At 41.2% G+C, this 19,154-nt stretch overlaps 1 protein-coding gene across 4 annotated transcripts in view; it reads left to right on the top strand.

Annotated features, from left to right (window-relative positions):
* Window positions 1-315: 315 nt before the first annotated feature.
* Dpp8 (dipeptidyl peptidase 8) overlaps window positions 316-19,154 on the top strand; it is a 70,274-nt gene continuing 51,435 nt past the window's right edge. The window contains exons 1-5 of one of the 4 annotated variants that reach the window (XM_008836317.2): window positions 316-534; window positions 2,729-2,865; window positions 4,831-5,103; window positions 11,364-11,476; window positions 18,580-18,753. In XM_008836317.2, the coding sequence (XP_008834539.1) occupies window positions 2,850-2,865; window positions 4,831-5,103; window positions 11,364-11,476; window positions 18,580-18,753 (576 nt within the window). In that variant the 5' untranslated portion in view covers window positions 316-534; window positions 2,729-2,849. Of the gene's footprint in view, window positions 853-2,728; window positions 2,866-4,830; window positions 5,104-11,363; window positions 11,477-18,579; window positions 18,754-19,154 lie in introns of all 4 variants that reach the window. The other 3 variants (XR_003850023.1, XM_008836318.3, XM_008836320.2) reach the window with 3 other exon arrangements.

Genomic DNA, 19,154 nt, shown 5'->3' with positions numbered 1-19,154 from the left:
GGTCCCAGGGATCGAACTCATGTTGTCAGGCTTGGCCGCAAGGGCCTTCAGCTGTTGAACCGTTTCTCCAGCCCATGAACACAGATTTTTATCTACTTTGAGTAAGCACTCGTTATAAATATGTTGAGTTGGGGCGGGAGAGCGAATGCTTGGAGATTCCCCTTCTGTTTTCCTTCTATTTCCAGGGCCTCCTTCGTTCCGCCCGCCGCTAGGGGGCACTGCGGGGGTGGATCGCGCGCAACAGCAGGCGGCATCTTTCTTTGCCCGGCTGCTCACCTTCCCTAGTCGGAGGGGGGCAGGGGGGGGGGGGTGAGGTCGAGGAACCGGAAGTGCCGAGGCCTCCGCAGTCCTCTCCGCCGCCGCCGCCGCCGCCGCCGCCTTTAAGCCCCTCGTCTGCCTCCAGTGTTTGCCGCCGGCGTCGCCGCCGAGGAAGCTGCTGTTGCCCCGACGGGAGTGGAGGCGGCCGCGGCATGAAGCGGCGCAGGCCCGCTCCGTAGCGCACGTCGGGACGGTCCGGGCAGGCCCGGGGGGAAGGTGCAGTATCCGCCCGCTTCCATCCCCTGCGCCGCGAGGCCTGGCCGCTGCGCCCCGGCCCGGCCGCCACCCGCCTCTCCTGCGGGCCTGTACGGGGCCGAGCGGGTAACCGCGGCCCCCTGGCCGGAAGAGGAAGCGCAGACTCGGATTCCGAGGCCTCCAACGTTCGCGGGGCGCCCCCTGAGCGCTAGCTGCCGCCCTGCCGGACGTCCACGTCCGTTATCTTAATTGTGCCTCGCTGGGGTTGGGATGCCGGGTACTATCCGGGCTTACAGAGGAGGAAACGGAAGCCCGCCGAGGCGAAGGGATTCGCCTGAGGTCCGCCAGTGGCAGATGGGATTCGGATCTGACTTTGTGCTTCCCCAGCTGGTGTTCTTTCCGCTTTACTCTGCATCCATCCCCTCCGCTGTTCCCCTGCCATTCTGTTTCGCCCTTCTGCAGCAGGATCCTTTACCTTCCTGTTCATCCTACTCATCCCCTTTAAGTCTTCCGGCCCTCCCTCCACATTCCCTGCCACACCTCTCCTTCCTCATTCGTAGCTTTCAAGACCTTTGCCTCTCTGACAGCTTTCTCAGCTGTAGACTCGAGTGTGTAATAGCTAGGCTTCAGTGAGGCATGGAGAGTTTGGACGACTGCTTGGCCCTTAAGGTCAAAATTATGGGATGCCATTTCAGTGAACTCAAACCCAAGAATCCAGAAACTAGTTTCTGACCCGGCATTATCTTCTGTGGAACTTCGTTCTGTGGGGAGGTGTCTTGAATCTTAGCCTGCTGTTGCCACGCTAACGGACTTGTTTCCCATCCTCCGGCCACATAATATTTTCCTCCATCACTACGGTGGGCTAAGACAGCCCAGAATTAAAACATAACAAAATATCAGGTGTAACCACTGATCTTTTTTCCCTTTTTCTAAACTAGAATTTCAACCAGCTTAGGAATTATTTTTCCAGAAAAGTTACCCATTTCACTTAGTATTGTAGTAAGAGGGAAAAAAGCAAAACTAGAACGCACTTACTCTGAATAAGACATAATTGTGAGAAACCCTTCCTGGGTATGGGTGCCTCCCTGTCATCCCAGCATTTGGGAAGTCAAGGCAAGAAAGCCTTGGCTACAGAGTGAGATCCTGTCTCAAAACAGACAAAAGCACACAATTTAAATGACTAAATTCAAGTTCCCTTTCTGCAAAGAAGTCCTGTAAGTCTCGGTTTATTGGACTGAATTCATTCTCTCACTAACTCGATATGACATGTAAAAGGAACAGAAATAGGCTCAGGAATAAATTATATTTGTGTGTGTGTGTGTGTGTGTGTGTCCTGGCATGCACATGTCATGGCCATCCTGTGGAGGTCAGAAGATAACTTTCTGGAGTCAGTTCTTACCTTTCATCTTGAGGGAGAGTCACTCTTGTTGTGCTAAATATTCCAGGCTCTCTGACCCTCAAGCTTTGAGCTTTGGGCCAGTTCACCTCTTGGCCTCCCACGTCTTAGGCGTGCTGGAATTGCATGTGCACCACTACATTCCTGGCTTTTTATGTGAGTTCCAGGCTTGTGTCTCAAACGTTTTTTACATGCTGAGCCAATTTTGGGTCTTTACAGTTGACGCCTCACATTTGTATTCCTTTTGTAACAACAACAAAAAAAAAACATTTTAAATTGTGGATATATGTTGGTGCCCACATAAGCCACAGGGCATGGATCCCCCTGGAATTGGGGTTATAGGCACTGGACTTGAATGCTGGGAACTGAACTCAGGGCCTCTGCAAGAGCAGCAGTAAGTGCTTTTAACCACTGAGCCATCTCTCCAAGGACCCTTTTTTGTAACTTTAAAACCTTTCCATAGTTCTCTTTTAATGAGCCTGGGCATCAAAATTTACACTTGGAATGTTCCTGAATAAATTGAGCTACACATTTCAGAGAAAATAATTTTAGGACTGGACTCTGGCACAGGTCTATTATCCCAGCACTCAAGAAACTGAGACCAGAGGACTGAGAGTTGGAGACTTTCCTAGGACACATAAGACCTCCCCCCCAATACACACACACGATTTTATAAATTGAAGATACGGAATGATTCAGGGATTCCATATTACACCAAGAAGAAATCTATCAGTTTTAAGTACCAATTGGGGGCTTTTAGACTTAACCTTTTTTGATCATATGTGGTCCATTTTAATCAATTTCTTATCTGGTGAGCAGGATTGGATGGTGAGAAAAGAAAAGATTCCTCTGAGAAGTGATCAGGATGAGTGGAGAAATCTGTGTTTAAAGTTGGGCCAGTTGAAAATGATCTCTTTGAAAGTGGAAGAGATCTGAGCAGATGAAAATAAAATCAGGTAGGCACCAGGGACGGTCCATAAGTGAAGAGGTGGGTGTGGCAATGAAATACATGTTCCCTGCTGAGAATGGATATGAAAATTCAGGCCACATATTCCAAGAATGTAGCAAGGAATCCTGGAAATTAGTTGCACATTTGCATAAATTGCACAGTATCAATTTTAGAAAAGGCAGAATAAACATTTACTGTGAAAGTGGCAGAATGTCATTTGAACTGTATATGAGACTCTGTGTGTGTGCGTGTGTATAGAGACAAAAATAGTGCAGAGTCCTATCACAATTCAGAATTTCTAGTAATTTTACTTAAATATAAGCAAATGTGGGCTTTTACAGAGAAGAATTCTAAAATTATGATTCAGGCTGGGCAGTAATGCTCAGGAAGTCTTTGTACTGAACTCCTTTCTTCTGGTCCTTAGATTTGTAAGCCATGGATTAGAGATTGAATTCCATATTAATCACAGGAGAAATGAGCCTGATTTGTATAGATTGCCTCTCTATTAGATATAAAACTAGGTCCTTTACATATTTGACTGAAAGTAGGCTTCCCTTAGCCTTCAGTGGGCCAGCAACCACCACTATACTGCCATTTGATATTGTGCATCCCAGTTGAGCTAAATGATGTAATTCTCCTGAGGCACTTTGGATTTTAATTAGTGGAGTCAGATGCTTGATGGTAATGGTGTTACAAGTATAGCCATGTAACAGTATTCTGACAGCTTTGCTATTGGTACATTAGGAGTGATAGTATGGCAGTGTAGCAAGAAAAATGACACAATGTCCTGGACAATGCAGTTCAGTGTGTTTGAATGCCAGTATGCAAGGGGGTGGTGGACTAAGTCATAGCCCTACACCTGCTGGTAACTTTCTATGTCAAGGATACTTCTTAGAATGAATTGGTGTTAACCTGCAAAGCTGGGCTAAAAAAAAAAAATCATCTTAAATACACAATACACCTTTATTGATCTGGAAGTAGTTAATGATTATTTGGTTTATCTCTCAAGGCCATGTGTTGCTTATTTTGATATTTGAATAATGAATGTTGGAGGATCTCTCTTTAAAAAACTTGTAGAACTGAGCTTGAACCCACACCACTGAGCTGCATCTCTACAAATGTTTTATGATACTTGTCTTAGATTTCAGTACTGGAAAAGATCAAGGGGGAAAAAGCATCTTCTGATTTTGTGAAATAAATACTATTAGTTGATTAGGCAACTAAAATATTGATGTTCACACTAAATGCTTTAATCCTTAACTACTTCAACTAATTAAATGCCACTTAAAGATAATATCTTTCCCTCATTTGAACAGTGTATAAGTAAATCATGTAAGTGTCCATAAAACATTGAGTGCCACAAGTATAAGGTAGTGACAAGCTGAAGATTAAAAAATGTACCAGCCAGTTAAGCATTTAACTCTTTGGAATTCCGTGGGAAAGGAAACAATGTATTTTCTTGGGTAACTGCCCCAGGTAAACTATTACAAGTACATTGTAACAATGTTATTGCTATTCTAATTTGTTACATTTCTGTTAGTCAAAGAAATCTCCTTTTATCAAAAGTGTTACTTTTTAAAATGCAAAACCACTTAACTTCCTTGGCACATTTAGCTCCACTATTGACATGCTCTGGGGTGAAGTGTAGCAGCCAGCTGGCATATGGCCTGTTTCCTTCCAGTGTGGGAAAGAAAAAGGAATTTTGGCAGGAGATACCCAAGGAGAGCCTTTTATAAAAGTTCCCAAAGGGATTTATAGTCACTGTGAAATTGACATGACCTCAATTTTTAAAAATCTCATTTCAAAGCTGAGCACAGAGAAGGGGGAGCTGTTGCTTTTCTTATTAGGTTTCACTGCAGCTGTGTTGAAAGGCCTTTTTTCTTTTTTTCTTTCTTGGCCCTGTAGGACTGTCATTCTGATAATATAATAGAAGACAGCCCATTGAACAGCTTCTTGTGCCTTGTTTTTCCAGGAAAATGCAACATGGCAGCAGCAATGGAAACAGAACAGCTGGGTGTTGAGATATTTGAAACTGCAGAGTGTGATGAAGAGACTGTGGAATCACAGGACCGGCCTAAATTGGAGCCGTTTTATGTTGAACGGTATTCTTGGAGTCAGTTGAAAAAGCTGCTTGCAGATACCAGAAAATACCATGGTTATATGATGGCTAAGGCACCGCATGACTTTATGTTTGTGAAGAGGACTGATTCAGATGGGCCTCACTCAGACAGGATCTATTACCTTGGTGAGTACATAGATGCAGTTTCTAAGAGGAAGCATCTCCTTAGCCATCCTTAAAGACTAATTCATACTCTAATACCAAAATAAGTCAGTCAGCTGCTTGTTTCTATTAAGAGGAGGGAAAAAGCACTTTTAATTTGAAAAGTTCTGTTCAGCTGCTGTTTTAATTTTGTTTGTCGTATTAACTGTGTTTTGACTTACAAGTAGCAGATTATGAATTGACTGTGATCCTTTTCTTTCAAAGTCAAAGTTAGGCCAACAGTTGATTCTTCCTAAAGCTAATTTGAAATGCCTTTACTTGGAACTGGTCGGATGGGGAGCAGAAACAATAAACCAATTAGCATGCTCCCATTCTAGACAGGTGCAGCTTTCATTGTTTAAACTAAGTCTTGGTCTCTTCTTCCTGAGACCATTTTTTCCACATTTAAGGTCTGTCTAAATTAAATATACTGGTCCAGTGGTTTTTTGTTTGTTTGCTTCTATGTTGGTGCTGTGGACTGAACAAGGTCCTTTGCAAATTAAGAACACATTCCAGGCCAGGTGTGATGTCCCATGCCTTTAACCTCAGCATTCAGAGAGCAGAGGCAGAGCAGAGGCAGGTGTATTGCTATGAAATTGAGGCTAATTTGGTCTCCATAGCAAGTTCAGATCAGCTCATTTTATAGTGTAAACTATGCTGGAACTTTTGACCCTCCTTCTTCTGCCTCTTGAATGTTGCAGTTATAGGTGTTTATCACCATGTCAGCTAATTTTCTTCTTTTAACTTTTTATTACATTTATTTATTTGAGTGTGTGTACACACATATGTGCCACAGCACTGGTGTGGAGGTCAGAGGACTACTTGCTGGAGTTCTGTCCTTCTGCCATGGGAGTCCCAGAAATTGAACTCATCAGACTTGATGACACATGCCTTTAACTTTACGCACTGAGCCATCTAGCCAGCCCCTTCTAATTTACTTTTCTATTTTAAGAAATAAGCTTCCTAGCCAGGTATGGTGATGCACACCTTTAGTCCTTACACTTGGGAGGTAGAGGCAGGTGGATCTCTCTGAATTCAAAGCCAGCCTGGTCTATATAGTGAGTTCCAGGCCAGCTGGGGCTACAGGGAGATCCTGTTTCAAATACCAAACCAAACCAAAACAAAAAAGAATGAATCTATAATTATGATGTAGGCTCATTAGAAAGTATCTCTAAAAACGTACAATAGGGGTTGGAGAGATGGCCCAGCAGTTAAGAGCACTGGCTGCTCCTGCAGGGCACCCAGGTTCGATTCCCCACACCCACATGATGGCTAACAACCATCTGTAACATCAGTTCCAGGGGATCTGACACCCTCTTCTGACCTCCATGGGTGCACTTACATACATGTAGGCAATACACTCGTACACAAAAAGTAAAAAATAATAAAATATTAAAACACACACATAGTGATAACAAATGAATAAAACTTAAATGGGAAACAACTTTGGAAGAGAGGAAACTTTTTTTGAGATAAGGTCTTATATATTTAGCCCAGACTGCCCTTGAACTAGTCATCCTTCTGCCTCAGTCTCTTCCAGTGTGCTCACAGAGATCTGCCTGCCTCTGCCTCCCAAGTGCTGGAACTACAGGCATGCACCACTATACCCGGCCAAGATTCATTCTTTTTTAACTTTCAGAATATTCTTTCAGAATATTAAATTGCACCATATTTAACTTCACCAGGCCTCTAAGGTTTTTCTGATCTACTGTGTATATGTTGTGTGTGTTTATTGTGTAGTGTGTGTTGAATTGTGTGTTATGTGTGTTGTGTCTGTGTGTGTGTTTGTGTATGTTGTGTGTATAAAGTGTCTGTGTGTTGGTGTGTGGTGTATGGGTGTTGTGTGTGTGGTACATGTGTTATGTGTGTGTCGTATGGGTATTAGGTGTATTGTGTACAGGTATTGTGCATGTGACGTATGTGTGGTGTGTGTTGTATGGGTGTTGTGTGTGTGTGGCATTTGTGATGCATGTGTATGGTGTATGGGTATTGTATATGTGATACGTGTTGTGTGTGATTGGTATGTTTTTGTATGTATAGTGTGTGTCTTTGTTGTGTGTTATATAGGTGTTGTCTAGGTGTGATATATGTGGTATTTGTGGTATACAGGTGTTATGTATGTGATTTCTGTGTTGTGTATGGATGTTGGGTGTGTTGGGGTGGTGTATGGATGTTGGGTGTGTTGGGGTGTTGAGTGTAGTGTATGTGTCTTATGTATATGATGTGTGTGGTGTGGGGTTGTGTGGTGTGTGTATATATAAACTGGGCTAATAATTTCCTATTGATGGAAGATGAAGCAGTTCACTGTATTACATCATTTTGCCCTTCTGTGAGTATTCTTAGATAACTAACCCCGAATGCAGAATTGCTTGGAAAAGGGTGCATTCTGAGTTTTCACTGATATGGCTGAATGCCCCTACAAAGAGACTGAAGAGTTTGTATTACCATCTGTATCATCTCCTTTCTCCAACTCACTGTGTAGTAAAGGTTGGCCTTGAGCTCTTGACCCTCCTGTCTCACTGCCCACGTGCTAGGATTACAGGTGAGCACCACCACACCAGTTGTGGTTCTTCATAACTTAAGGCATTTTATTTAATGAGGGTATTTACCTACTGTAGGGTTTTTCTCTGAGATTTTGTCCTTCTTTTGGGGATGAAGACTTTTTCATATGCCCAAGCTGTTCTCAAACTCATAATCCTCTGCCTCAGCCTTCTGGGTAGCTGTAATCAGAAGCACTGTGGGTAGCTTCCTCTGAGTTTGGTTTTTTACCTTTCATGGCTTTTGCCATGTAGAAATTTGTGGGGTGTTTTGGTTTTGTTTTCTTATTTTTTGGTAAAATTTTACTTATGTCTACAAAAAGACATAAAAATTAAAAAATAGAAAAGGCTTGTGAAACCAAGCATGGTGGCCTTCCCCTCCAAATCCTTTAATCCTAGCAATTGGGCGAGTGTGCAGAGGCCGATGGATCTCCCTGAGCTCACCACCAGACTGATCTACATAGCAAATTTCAGGCTACCTGGTCTATATAATGAAACCCTGTCTCAAAAAAAAGGGAAAACGGGGTAGGGGAAGGTCTGATGAAATAACTTAGTGGGTAAAGGCATTTGCCACTAAGCCTGACAACCTGAGTTCAGTCCCCAGAATCCCCATGGTAGAAGGAGAAAACGGACTTTTGCGAGTTGTCCTCTGATCCACATGTGCTGTGGCACATTCAGACCCACATACATACACACAAACACACACGCAGACCAATAAGTGTAAAAAAATTTTTTTTAATATGAAAATAGAAGGGAGACTTGTTGGGAAGAAAAAGTCATCAATGAAGGGGGTGCAAGGGGGACAAGAGAAAGTAACGGAGGGTGAGTCTGACCAAAACATATTGTACACAGATAAGACATTGTCAAAGAATAAATTGTTTAAAAAAGATTTCCCAGTTTGAAGATTATAGTTTATAAAATATTTTTCCCAATACTTGGAATGAATTTTTAACTTAATCTTTGTAGCATTTGGAATTTTACCTTTCTTTTTTTTAATATTTTATTGATTATTTTTATTTTATGTGTATGAGTATATGAGCCTACATGTATGTAGTGCACCTTATCATGCAGTGCCACAGAGGTCAGAAGAGGGCATCGGATTCCCCTGGAACTGAAGTTAAAGATGGTTCATAGCTGCCATGTGGGTGCTGGGAATCGAACCTTGGTCCTCTGCAGGAGCAGTCGGCGCTCTTAACCGCTGAGCCATCTCTCCAGCCCTGGAATTTACCTGTTTGTAAGATATGAAGACACAAAGTAGAAATTCTTGATTTCCTTAGGTGGACATCCAGTTTCTCTTTTTGTTTTGAGTCGGAGTCTTCCTGTAGCTCCAGATGACCTGGAATTTACTATGTAGATCAGGCTGGCCTCAGTCTCACAGAGATCCGCCTACCTCTGCCTCCAGAATGCTGGGATTAAAGGCTTGCACCACCAGACCTGTCTCAATTACTATTCTTTGTATCTGGTGCTGGGTATCAAACTTGGGATCTGACACATTTTTTAGTGTGTGTGTGTGTGTGTGTGTGTGTGTGTGTGTGTATAGACGTATATGTGTGCCACATCACACATGTGGGAGTCAGAGGACAGTTGGAGGAGTTGGTTCTTTCCTTGTACTATGTGGGTTCTGGGGACTGAACTCAGACTTGGTGGCAAGCACCCTTACCTGCAGAGCCATGTCTCTGGCTCTGAGGCCTGATGCATTCTAAGTTTACCACTGTAGTGCATCCTCAGCATTCAGTTTTTGGTTGGTTTGATTACTCAGTGTTGAGGAAGGAACCTAGACAGGCATTCTACCACTAAGCTGTAGTCCCAGTCCTGGTTTTTAATTTTATTTTAGGGGGACAGGCTAGCCTGGAACTCACTATATAGTCTCAACTTAAAAATTCCACCCCTGTCAATTGCTGAAATTACAGGCTTGAGTCACCACACTTGACTCTTGTCTGGTTATTTTAACAGCATATTTTGAATCATCTACCTTTCTGCCTAATGGTTAGAAAGGCTACTTTTAGCTGGGTGTGGTAGCGCCTTGAGTCCCAGCACTCAGGAGACAGAGGCAGGGATATCTCTGTGACATCGAGACCAGACTGGTCTACATAGTGAGTGCCAAGCCAGCTGGGACTACAGGGAGACCCTGTCTCAAAAAGACAGAGAGAGAGAGAGAGAGAGAGAGAGAGAGAGAGAGAGAGAGAAAGACAGGCAGACTACTTTTATTGTGTCACTTTCCATGTGTAAATATATGGATCTGGGTTTGAACGTGGTCTCATTGATCCATCAAGTCAGATGCCAATACTGTAATTTTAGCTCTGTGTATTTTGCTTCATGGTAGCGCTTGGCCTCTTTTAGCACTTTTGCTCCTCCTTTTCTTGACTTATTTGCTTGTTGTTTTATAAGGACTTAAAATGAGCTGGATAGCTCTTTTTCTCACCATCCTATTTATGTTGTTTTAGGACTGTGTTACATTTACAGATACATTTAGGGGAAATCTGACATTTTAAAAATGTTTTGAGCTTAACATTGAATACCTTTTCATTGTTCAATTCCTTTTTTTGAGCCCAAATTTAAAATTTATTCTCCATTTAAATCTGTGGTTTTGTAATTTGTAGTATCATTAGCCTTTTTCCTGACATTAAAAATTTTTTACTGCATTTGTGTGTGTGTGTGTGTGTGTCCGTGTCCGTGTCCATGACCTAAGTAGAGATCAGAGGACAACTTTCAGGAGTCATTTCTTGCTTCCCCCTTGTTGAGACAGGTCTCTTGTCTCTGCTGTTGTGGGCACACTTGGGTCTAGCTGGCCCTCCAGCTTTTGGGTGGTTCTCATGCCTTCCCCATCTTACCTAGGAGTTCTAGGATGACAGCTGTGAGCTGCAGCAGCTGGCTTTTTATGAGTTTAGGGTGTTGAACTTGGGTGGTCAGGTTTGTACAACTAGCACCACCCCAGCCCCTAAAACAGTCTTTTTTTTTCTTTTAAGATTTGGGGACTGAATGCTCTTAGAAGGCCAAGATGGTTTGTTTATGACAGGGTTTCACCTCTGTAGCCCAGGCTGGTAGGGATCGCTGAATATAATCTTAGTAATTCTATGAACAGCTCTAGAAAGCACAAAGTAGGCTTGACAGAATGAAGTACTGAATTGTCAGGTAATGTCTAACTTTTTACTTCAGAAGGAAACAAACTACTGTCCTCAGGGCTGAGATTATAGACATGTGTCACCATGTCCATCTCAACCTTGGTGACTTGTGTTTTGGGGGGGGTTGTTTTTTTCTGGTCTTTTTGAGACAGGGTCTCTCTGTAGCCCCAGCTGTCCTAGAACTCACTATGTAGATCAGGCTGGCCTTGAACTCACAGATATCCACCTGCCTCTGCCTCCCAAGTGCTGGGATTAAAGGCGTGCGCCACTATATCCAGCTTCCTCCGTTTTTTTTTTTTTTTTGAGATAGGGTTTCACTTAACCCAGGCTGACTTCAAATTCCTGATCCTCCTGCTTCTACCCCTGAGCTCGGAGATTATAGGTGCATATGCACTGCCAAGCCTTGCTGAAACCTTGTTTTATTCAAGAAAATCCAAGGCATGAGGCATGTATATATCCTATTTATTAACATCATTTTGGATCATCTGGAATGGAAAACGTGATATGTGGAAGACATTATATATTCATTACTATGATAGTACTGAGGACACTATTCAAAAAATAATACTGGTTCTTTTTTTCATAGCCATGTCTGGTGAGAACAGAGAAAATACACTGTTTTACTCTGAAATTCCTAAAACGATCAACAGAGCAGCCGTCTTAATGCTTTCTTGGAAGCCTCTTCTGGATCTTTTTCAGGTAGGACCAACTATTCTTATTCCTATGATTTGGTCTGTGTTTCTTCATTTATTTCAATACAGAAATTCATTTGGGGTTTTATATTTGAAGTAGATGTGAATGAAAAGGATTTTAACTATTTCACTATTTTTATATTAAATTACATTTAATTCCTGCTATTCAAAACCCATGATATTGTAATTCAGTGTTTTAAAAGTCAAAATGTCCTTGGGCCTCTTAGCAACATACTTTGTTCCAAAGGCCAAAAATGTCAAAAGTATTTGGGAGCACTTACCTAATCCCTAAAAGATTTTAGGGTTCCCTCTTCAGAGATGGGAATGTTAGATTAGCAAAAACCCCATTAAAAAAAAAAATAAAGAGTACACGAAGTTGTTCGGGAAAAAGTGATGGGGAGATACTGGAGGAGTTGGAGGGGAGGGAGTGGGCATGGTTTTGATCAAAACACCTTATATACATGTATGAAATTCTCAATAAATTTTTTTAAAGTTAAAAAAAATAATAAAATATTTTTTTTTTATTTGGGAAAGGGGTACATACATACATGTCACAATGCATGTATGGAGGTCAGGGGACAACTTGTAGGAGTTGGTTTTTTCCTTCCACCATGTGGGTCCTGCCTAGGGAGTGGAGTCAGGTCATCAGGCTTGTAGCTGGCAGGTACCTTTACCCACTGAACCATCTCTCTAGCCTTCAATTTGTTGTTGTTGATGATGATGATGTGTTTTGTTTGATTTGTTTTTAAAACATGATCTCACTGTATAGCACTGGCTGGCCTGGAACTTGTGGTAGTCCTCCTGCCTCTGCATCTTGAGTGCTGGGATTATAGGCATGAATATAATGCATATATATATATTTTTTTTTTAATTTTATGTGTATGAGTATATTGCCTGTATGTGGGTAGGTGCACCCAATTGGTGCCATGTCTGCAGAGGTCAGAAGAGAGCACAAACACACACACACACACACACACACACACACAGACATATTGTCTTTTTGAGACAGGGTCTCCCTGTATCCCCAGCTGACCTGCTCCCAAGTGCTGGGATTAAAAGTGTGCCACCGGCATACCCGGCTTACAAATATATATTTTATGCACTTATATATTTTATCTGAACTGATGAGCTTCTGACACCTCTGTTTTCAACACGCACAGACTAGGTCTTCCCCAGCTTGTAACCCCCCCTGAAAGGACTGGGAAGCCATTGCTAATCCAGTAACTGTGAATGTCCCAAAGACCCAGGCCATAATCTTTCAATGCCATTTTGCTGACTCAAACCACAGAGCCGGTAACATAAAACAAGTGCAGAACACTGCCATAACGACAAAAGATGAGATGTATCAAATATTCTCAAGATCATCAAGGATAAGGAATATCAACTGGCTCAAAATTTAAAAATCTGTATGGTAAAGAATAGTAACTGAGGGGCTGGCAAGATGGCTTCACAGGTACAGGCACCTCCCACCAGCCTCATGACCTGAGGTTGATCCTCAGTTCCTACATGGTAAGAGGAGAGAACTGATTCCTGTAAGTTGCCTCTTACTGCAACACAGTGCTGCATGTGCTGTTGCATGTGCATGCATGCACCTGTACACGTATACAATAAATAATAAATGTAAAAGTTTTTTTTTTTAAAAGTAATAAGGGGCTGGAGAGATGGCTCAGTGGTTAAGAGCACTGGCTGCTGTTATAGAGAATTCAGATTCAGCTTCCAGCACCCACATGGCAGCTAACAACCATCCATTACTCCAGTTCCAGGAAAGCCAACATCCTCTTCTGGCTTCTGCAGGTATTGCATGACACTGTTGCATTTTACATACATGTGGACAGAATATTCGTACATGTAAAATAAAAATTGAAAAATTTTGGGGCTAGAGAGATGCCTTAGCAGTAAGAGCACTGACTGCTCTTGCAGAGGACCCAGGTTTGATTCCCAGCACCCACATGGCAACTATGAACCATCCTTAACTCCAGTTCCAGGGGAATCTGAAGCTCTCTTCTGACCTCTGCGGCATTGCACAACAGGGGTGCACTCACATACATGCAGGCAATATACTCATACACATAAAATAAAAACGATAATAAAAATATTTTTTTAATTGAAAAAAAATTTTTAAAGAGCAATAACTTTCAGTGGGTCAGAGGTTTAGATCTATCAATTCATAAGATACTAAAAAAAAAAAAATCTGGACCAACAAGATAGCTCAGTGGGTAAGGTGCTTAAAGGTATTTGCTGTATAAGCCTGATAATCTCAGCCTGATCCTCAGAACCCCCATAAAGAGAGATGAACCCACAAAGTTGTCCTCTGACATCCATACAGAAACACACACAGTAATAAAAAATAAAAAAATAATTTTAAAAAAATCAAATAATCCTAATCAGTTATGGATGGCTCTATTAAATGAATCCATTATTTGAAAAGTGGAAAATAAAGAGAATTAAACATGATCCTTCCTTTCCCTAGAAAACGACCTTAGAGTAACCAAAGAACATAAGTTTCTATTTGCACAAGCACTTCTGTTAATAAATAAATGAATAATAAATTGTCTCTGTAATGGTTAATCTTAATTGTTGACAAGATTTAGAATCACCATGGAAGCATACTTCTGGGTATGTCTGTGAGGGTGTTTTCAGAAAGGTTTACTGAAGGGAAAGACTCACATTGAATGTGAGCAGCACCACCATGGGCTTTTGTATATGGATTCTAAGGAACAAACTAAGGTCCTTGTGCTTACAAAGCAAACTCCTTACTGACAGAGCTATTTCCTCATCCCAATTTCCCTAAGTTTAAAAAATAATTTTAAGAGGCTAGAGAGATGGTTTAGCAGTTAAGCATACTTGCCACTCTTCCAGAGAATCCAAGTTCAATTCCCAGTACCTACATTGGGTTTCTCACAATCAGCTGTAACTCCAGCTCCAGGGGTTCAGATGCCTTCTGAGCACACACACACATACACACACACACACACACACACACACACACACACACACACAAAATATACTACATAGCCCAGGCTGGCCTTGAACTTGAACTTGTGGCAGCCTTCCTGCCTCCGCTGCCTGTGTTGGGATTACAATTCTGAGTCACCAGGACTAGCTAAGAATTTTCTATTAATTTGAAAACTCTGCTTTGAAAAAATTTACAATTATTTCAGTTTAATATACTATTCTTAGTGGAACAAGGATTTGGAGGATTTTTTTTTTTGCCTGTTGTTCTTTGGTACTAAGGATTGAAGTTGAGGCCTGTATTAGTCACTTTTCTGTTGCTGTGATAGAAACACTGACCCAAGCAATTTATAGAAGGAAGAGTTTGAGCTTACAGTTCCAGGGGAATTACAGTCCATTATGGCAGGGAGGCATGCTGGCTGGAGGTGACCTGAGCAGGAGCAGCAGAAGCTAAGCTCTCACATCATCACACAGGCACAGGAATCAAGAGAGCAACTGGAGATCTGGCAAGGCTTAAGAACTCTCTGAGCCCACCCACAATGATGTGCTTCCTCCAAAAGCCTTCCTTTAAAAGCCACAGCTTTTAAAACCTCCCAAAACAGCGCCATCATCTGGGGACAAAATGTCCAAATACGTGGAACCTATGGGGGACATTTTCATTCAAACCACCACAAGGCCTTATGTATGCTAGCCAAGTGCTCTACCACTGAGTTATACCCCTAATCCCAAGGAATTTTGTTTTTATGTAAACAAAAGTCAAAAGCCTATGTTTATCTGAGCTAAGCATTTATAATCAAAATTAGTTGTCTGGCATGGTGACACACATCTTCAGTCCCAGAGGAGACAGAGGCAGGTCTACAGATCGAGTTCCAGGCCAGCTGGGACTACAGGGAGACCCTGTCTCATTAAAAAAAAAAAAAAAAGATTAGTTGTCATATGTTGCTTTTTTTTTTTTATAAGAAGTTCTTGGTTCATTTTAGCCCAAACACGCTATTTAATAAGGAAATTCTCAATGTAAAGCTAATACATGAGAGCCAAAAAGGCAAAAAGTTGTATCCAAGCCATAATCTTGTTCTTGGGAGGTTTTCAATTATGCTTCTTTATCTAAAGATAAAATATTGAGGAAAACAAATCAGCCAACTAATAAAACACTAGCTTTTTAAAAAAATATTTTGTTTATTATTTTTATTTTATGTTTATGTGTGTATTGCCTACATGTAGGTAAAGTGCACCTGTGTTATGCAAGGCCCTTGGAGGATAGAAGTGGCTGTTGGATCCCCTGGAACTGGAACTACGGACAGTTGTTAGCTGCCATGTGGGTGCTGGGATTTGAACCTGGGTCTTCTGCAAGAACAGCCAGTGTTCTTAACTGCTGAGCCATCTCTCTAGCCCCCATGAAATACTAGCTTTAAACTGGGTAGGTGGTGCATGCCTAGAATCTTAGTACTTGGGAAGTGGACACAGGATCAGAAGCTCAGGCTCATCCTCAGTTACACATAGAGTGTCAGGGCAGCCTGGGCTACATAAGACCCTGTCTCAAAAACAAAACCTCTAAGCCTTGATTTTTAAATTGAAATGTATTATTTAGAAGCGAAAACTGAACTTCATACTGTTATTTATGTTAGTGCTGTAATTAAGCATAAGAACTACAAATTCAATGGAAAGATTTAAAAAGAATCTTTCTGGAAATATATCATTATCAACATAATGATATATATTATTATCTTATCATTATCATTATATCAATATATCATTATCTTTCTGGAAATATATCAACATCTTATTACCCCAAAATGTGAGAATAGCATTGCTAGAAAGTTTAAGGAAAGGAGACTAAAAAATTAAATTATAAAAGATGGGGGGCTGGAGAGATGGCTCGGTGGTTAAGAGCACTGGCTACTCTTGCAGAGAATCATCCAGGTTCAATTCCCAGCACTCACATGGCTGCTAACAACCATCTGTAACTCCAATTCCAGAGGATCCAACGCCCTCTTCTGATTCCGCAGGCATTGCATGACACGGGTGCGCTTACACACATACACGCAATATACTCATACACATAAAATAAAAATAATAAAATGTTTAAAAAATGCAAGTACATAAATATTCATAGTCTCACTCCTTAGGTAAACAGTAACATGCAATAATACATTTTTTTCCACTATAGCAATTTTTAGTTAACATGTTAACCTTCAGATCTATTAAGAATATATTTGTAATCTATATTTATTTTTGCATCCATGTTGCATTATGTAGATAAGCTATATTCAACCATTTCCCGCCCAGTGGACTTTCAGTTGCTACAAGCAGTACTGTGGGGAAATAGCTTGGTCATGCCAATATTTTATAGTTTTGCCAATGTGTCTCTGAGTCAGATTCTTGGAAATGAGATTGCTAGACCAAAAGCTATATGTTTTTAAATTTTACTACAAATTTGATAGTACCAATTTCTTGCCATGGGACCTATGCTGTGCTGAATTTGCACCAGCAAGGTGAAAAGGTTTGTCCCCAAACTCTTCAATATAGTATATGGTATCCTATCTCATAGATGGAAAATGGAATCCTGGTACAATTTTAAATTGCATTTCTTTTTATAGGCAAAAGTTAGTCATCTTTTCTATACAATTGACAACCATTTGCATTTCTCTCTGTAAATTACTAACATCTCTAGCCCAGATGGTGTGAGTCCTATAACATTGCTCTTTCTCAGCATTGTTTAGGTTATTCTTACAATTCCATAGTGGTTGGAATGCTGTGATAATTGGTTTGTCCATATCTGGAGAAGAAGCCCTTGAAATGGTGATAGGCACTCCATTGACTCTGTCTCTTAGTCATGCACCTGGGGTGTCTTTCCCTTTATATCTTTGCTTTCTTGTTTGGTTTTAGTATTAGAACTTGTTTTGGTTTAGTTCCTGTTGTTGTCAGTTTGTTTTGTTTGCCTGTCCAAAAGACCAAATATTTTCATGTCTTCTTGTATATTTTTTTTTTAAGTTTTTTTTTTTTGGTCTTTTTGAGACAGGGTCTCCCTGTAGCCCCAGCTGGCCTGGAACTTATGTAGACCAGGTTGGCCTTCATCTTACAGAGCTTCATCTGCCTCTGCCTCCTGAGTGCTGGGATTAACAGCATGCCCCACCCCACCTAGCTTTCTTCTTGTGTATTTTTAATATAGTTCTGAAGAAATTCATAATTCTAAAGTTAAAATAATTGCAGTTATAATATCTTTTTATAGCAAGTACTCTGCCACTGAAATACATACCCTTGAGGACAAGCTTGATAAAAAAATGTGTTTGGCACAAAATTCTCAAATGTTGTTATTACTTCCTTTCTATTTCATGTACCAGTACTGTTGGTAATAAAGTTTCAGTGAAAGTGGGCACATCATTGACTTAAAACCCAGTGTGCCTTGGTATGCACTTGGTACAACCCCCAACACAAAAAACACCGCCAGAAAATTCAATACATGATTTTCTGCCTCCTGCTCTTTGTCTCACAATGCTTCTCCCCTGCACAGTGCTGGTTTTTTAAATCTTTTTTCTCTACATATCTAAGCTTTACTCCCCCTAACCCTAATTTTGCTTAAGGTTGACTTTAGCCAGCAAAGATTCCTGACCCACTATGGCATATAGTAATCTTTTCTTCAAAACTTTTATACAGGCTGGGGATGTGGCTCAGTTAGTAGAGTACTTGCCTACCATGCATGAAGCCCTGGGTTCTATTCCCAGTACAATAATCCCAGTGGTGAAGCATGTCTGTAATCCCACACTTGGGAGGGCAGGAGGATTAGGAGTTTGAGACTAGGCAGTGACACACATACACATAACACATCTATTCTCTTGGCTTGCCTAGACTGTGCCAGGCTCTGTGGTTGCTCCCTACTACAAAGTTACAGCTTTGCTCTGTAACTGTGTTTATACTGCTAGGTTACAGAAGGTCTTGCCTGCTAAGATGATGGGACTTTATTCTTGTTCTCTAATGTAATCATTAAATGGTTCAGAAGTCTTTCAGAAGACTTTCTCAAATTAATCTGGTTAAAGTTGCTTCAAATTTTGAGTAACTCAAGATGTAAGCTTAATCATATTAGACATGCTAGGAATGTGGTGGCAAGAGCAAAGGCAGGTTCTCAGATGACTGGAATGGGCCATTCTCCTTTTTTCATAGGCAACACTGGACTACGGGATGTATTCTCGAGAGGAAGAGCTCTTAAGAGAAAGAAAACGCATTGGAACAGTGGGAATTGCATCTTACGATTATCACCCAGGAAGTGGAACATTTCTGTTTCAAGCTGGTAGTGGAATTTACCACATAAAAGATGGAGGGCCACACGGATTTACTGTAAGTTGGAGTTTCTGCATGTTAAATCTGTTTTGGAATATTAAAGGTTATTTGTATCCATATCAGAAAAGAAATTAACAAATAAACAAAAAAAGGTCAGTTTACACATCAGCTAAGCAGCTAGTTATAATGAAAACAAATTGATAGTATTTTCCAATTTTAAGAGTTAATAGTTTGGGGCTGGAGAGATGGCTCAGCGGTTAAGAGTACTGACTGCTCTTGCAGAGGAGCCGGGTTTGATTCCCAGCACCCACATGGTGCCTACGAACCGTCCTTAACTCCAGTTACAGGGGAATCCAAAGCCCTCTTCTGACCTCTGTGGCATTGCACGATGTGGGTGCACTCACATACATGCAAGCAATACACTCATGCACATAAAATAAAAATAATAAATGAAGCCA

The sequence above is a fragment of the Nannospalax galili genome, unplaced genomic scaffold, assembly GCF_000622305.1.
Source record: "Nannospalax galili isolate Female #2095 unplaced genomic scaffold, S.galili_v1.0 scaffold54, whole genome shotgun sequence".
Classification (NCBI taxonomy): domain Eukaryota; kingdom Metazoa; phylum Chordata; class Mammalia; order Rodentia; family Spalacidae; genus Nannospalax; species Nannospalax galili.
This window is presented reverse-complemented; position numbering and strand designations above follow the sequence as displayed.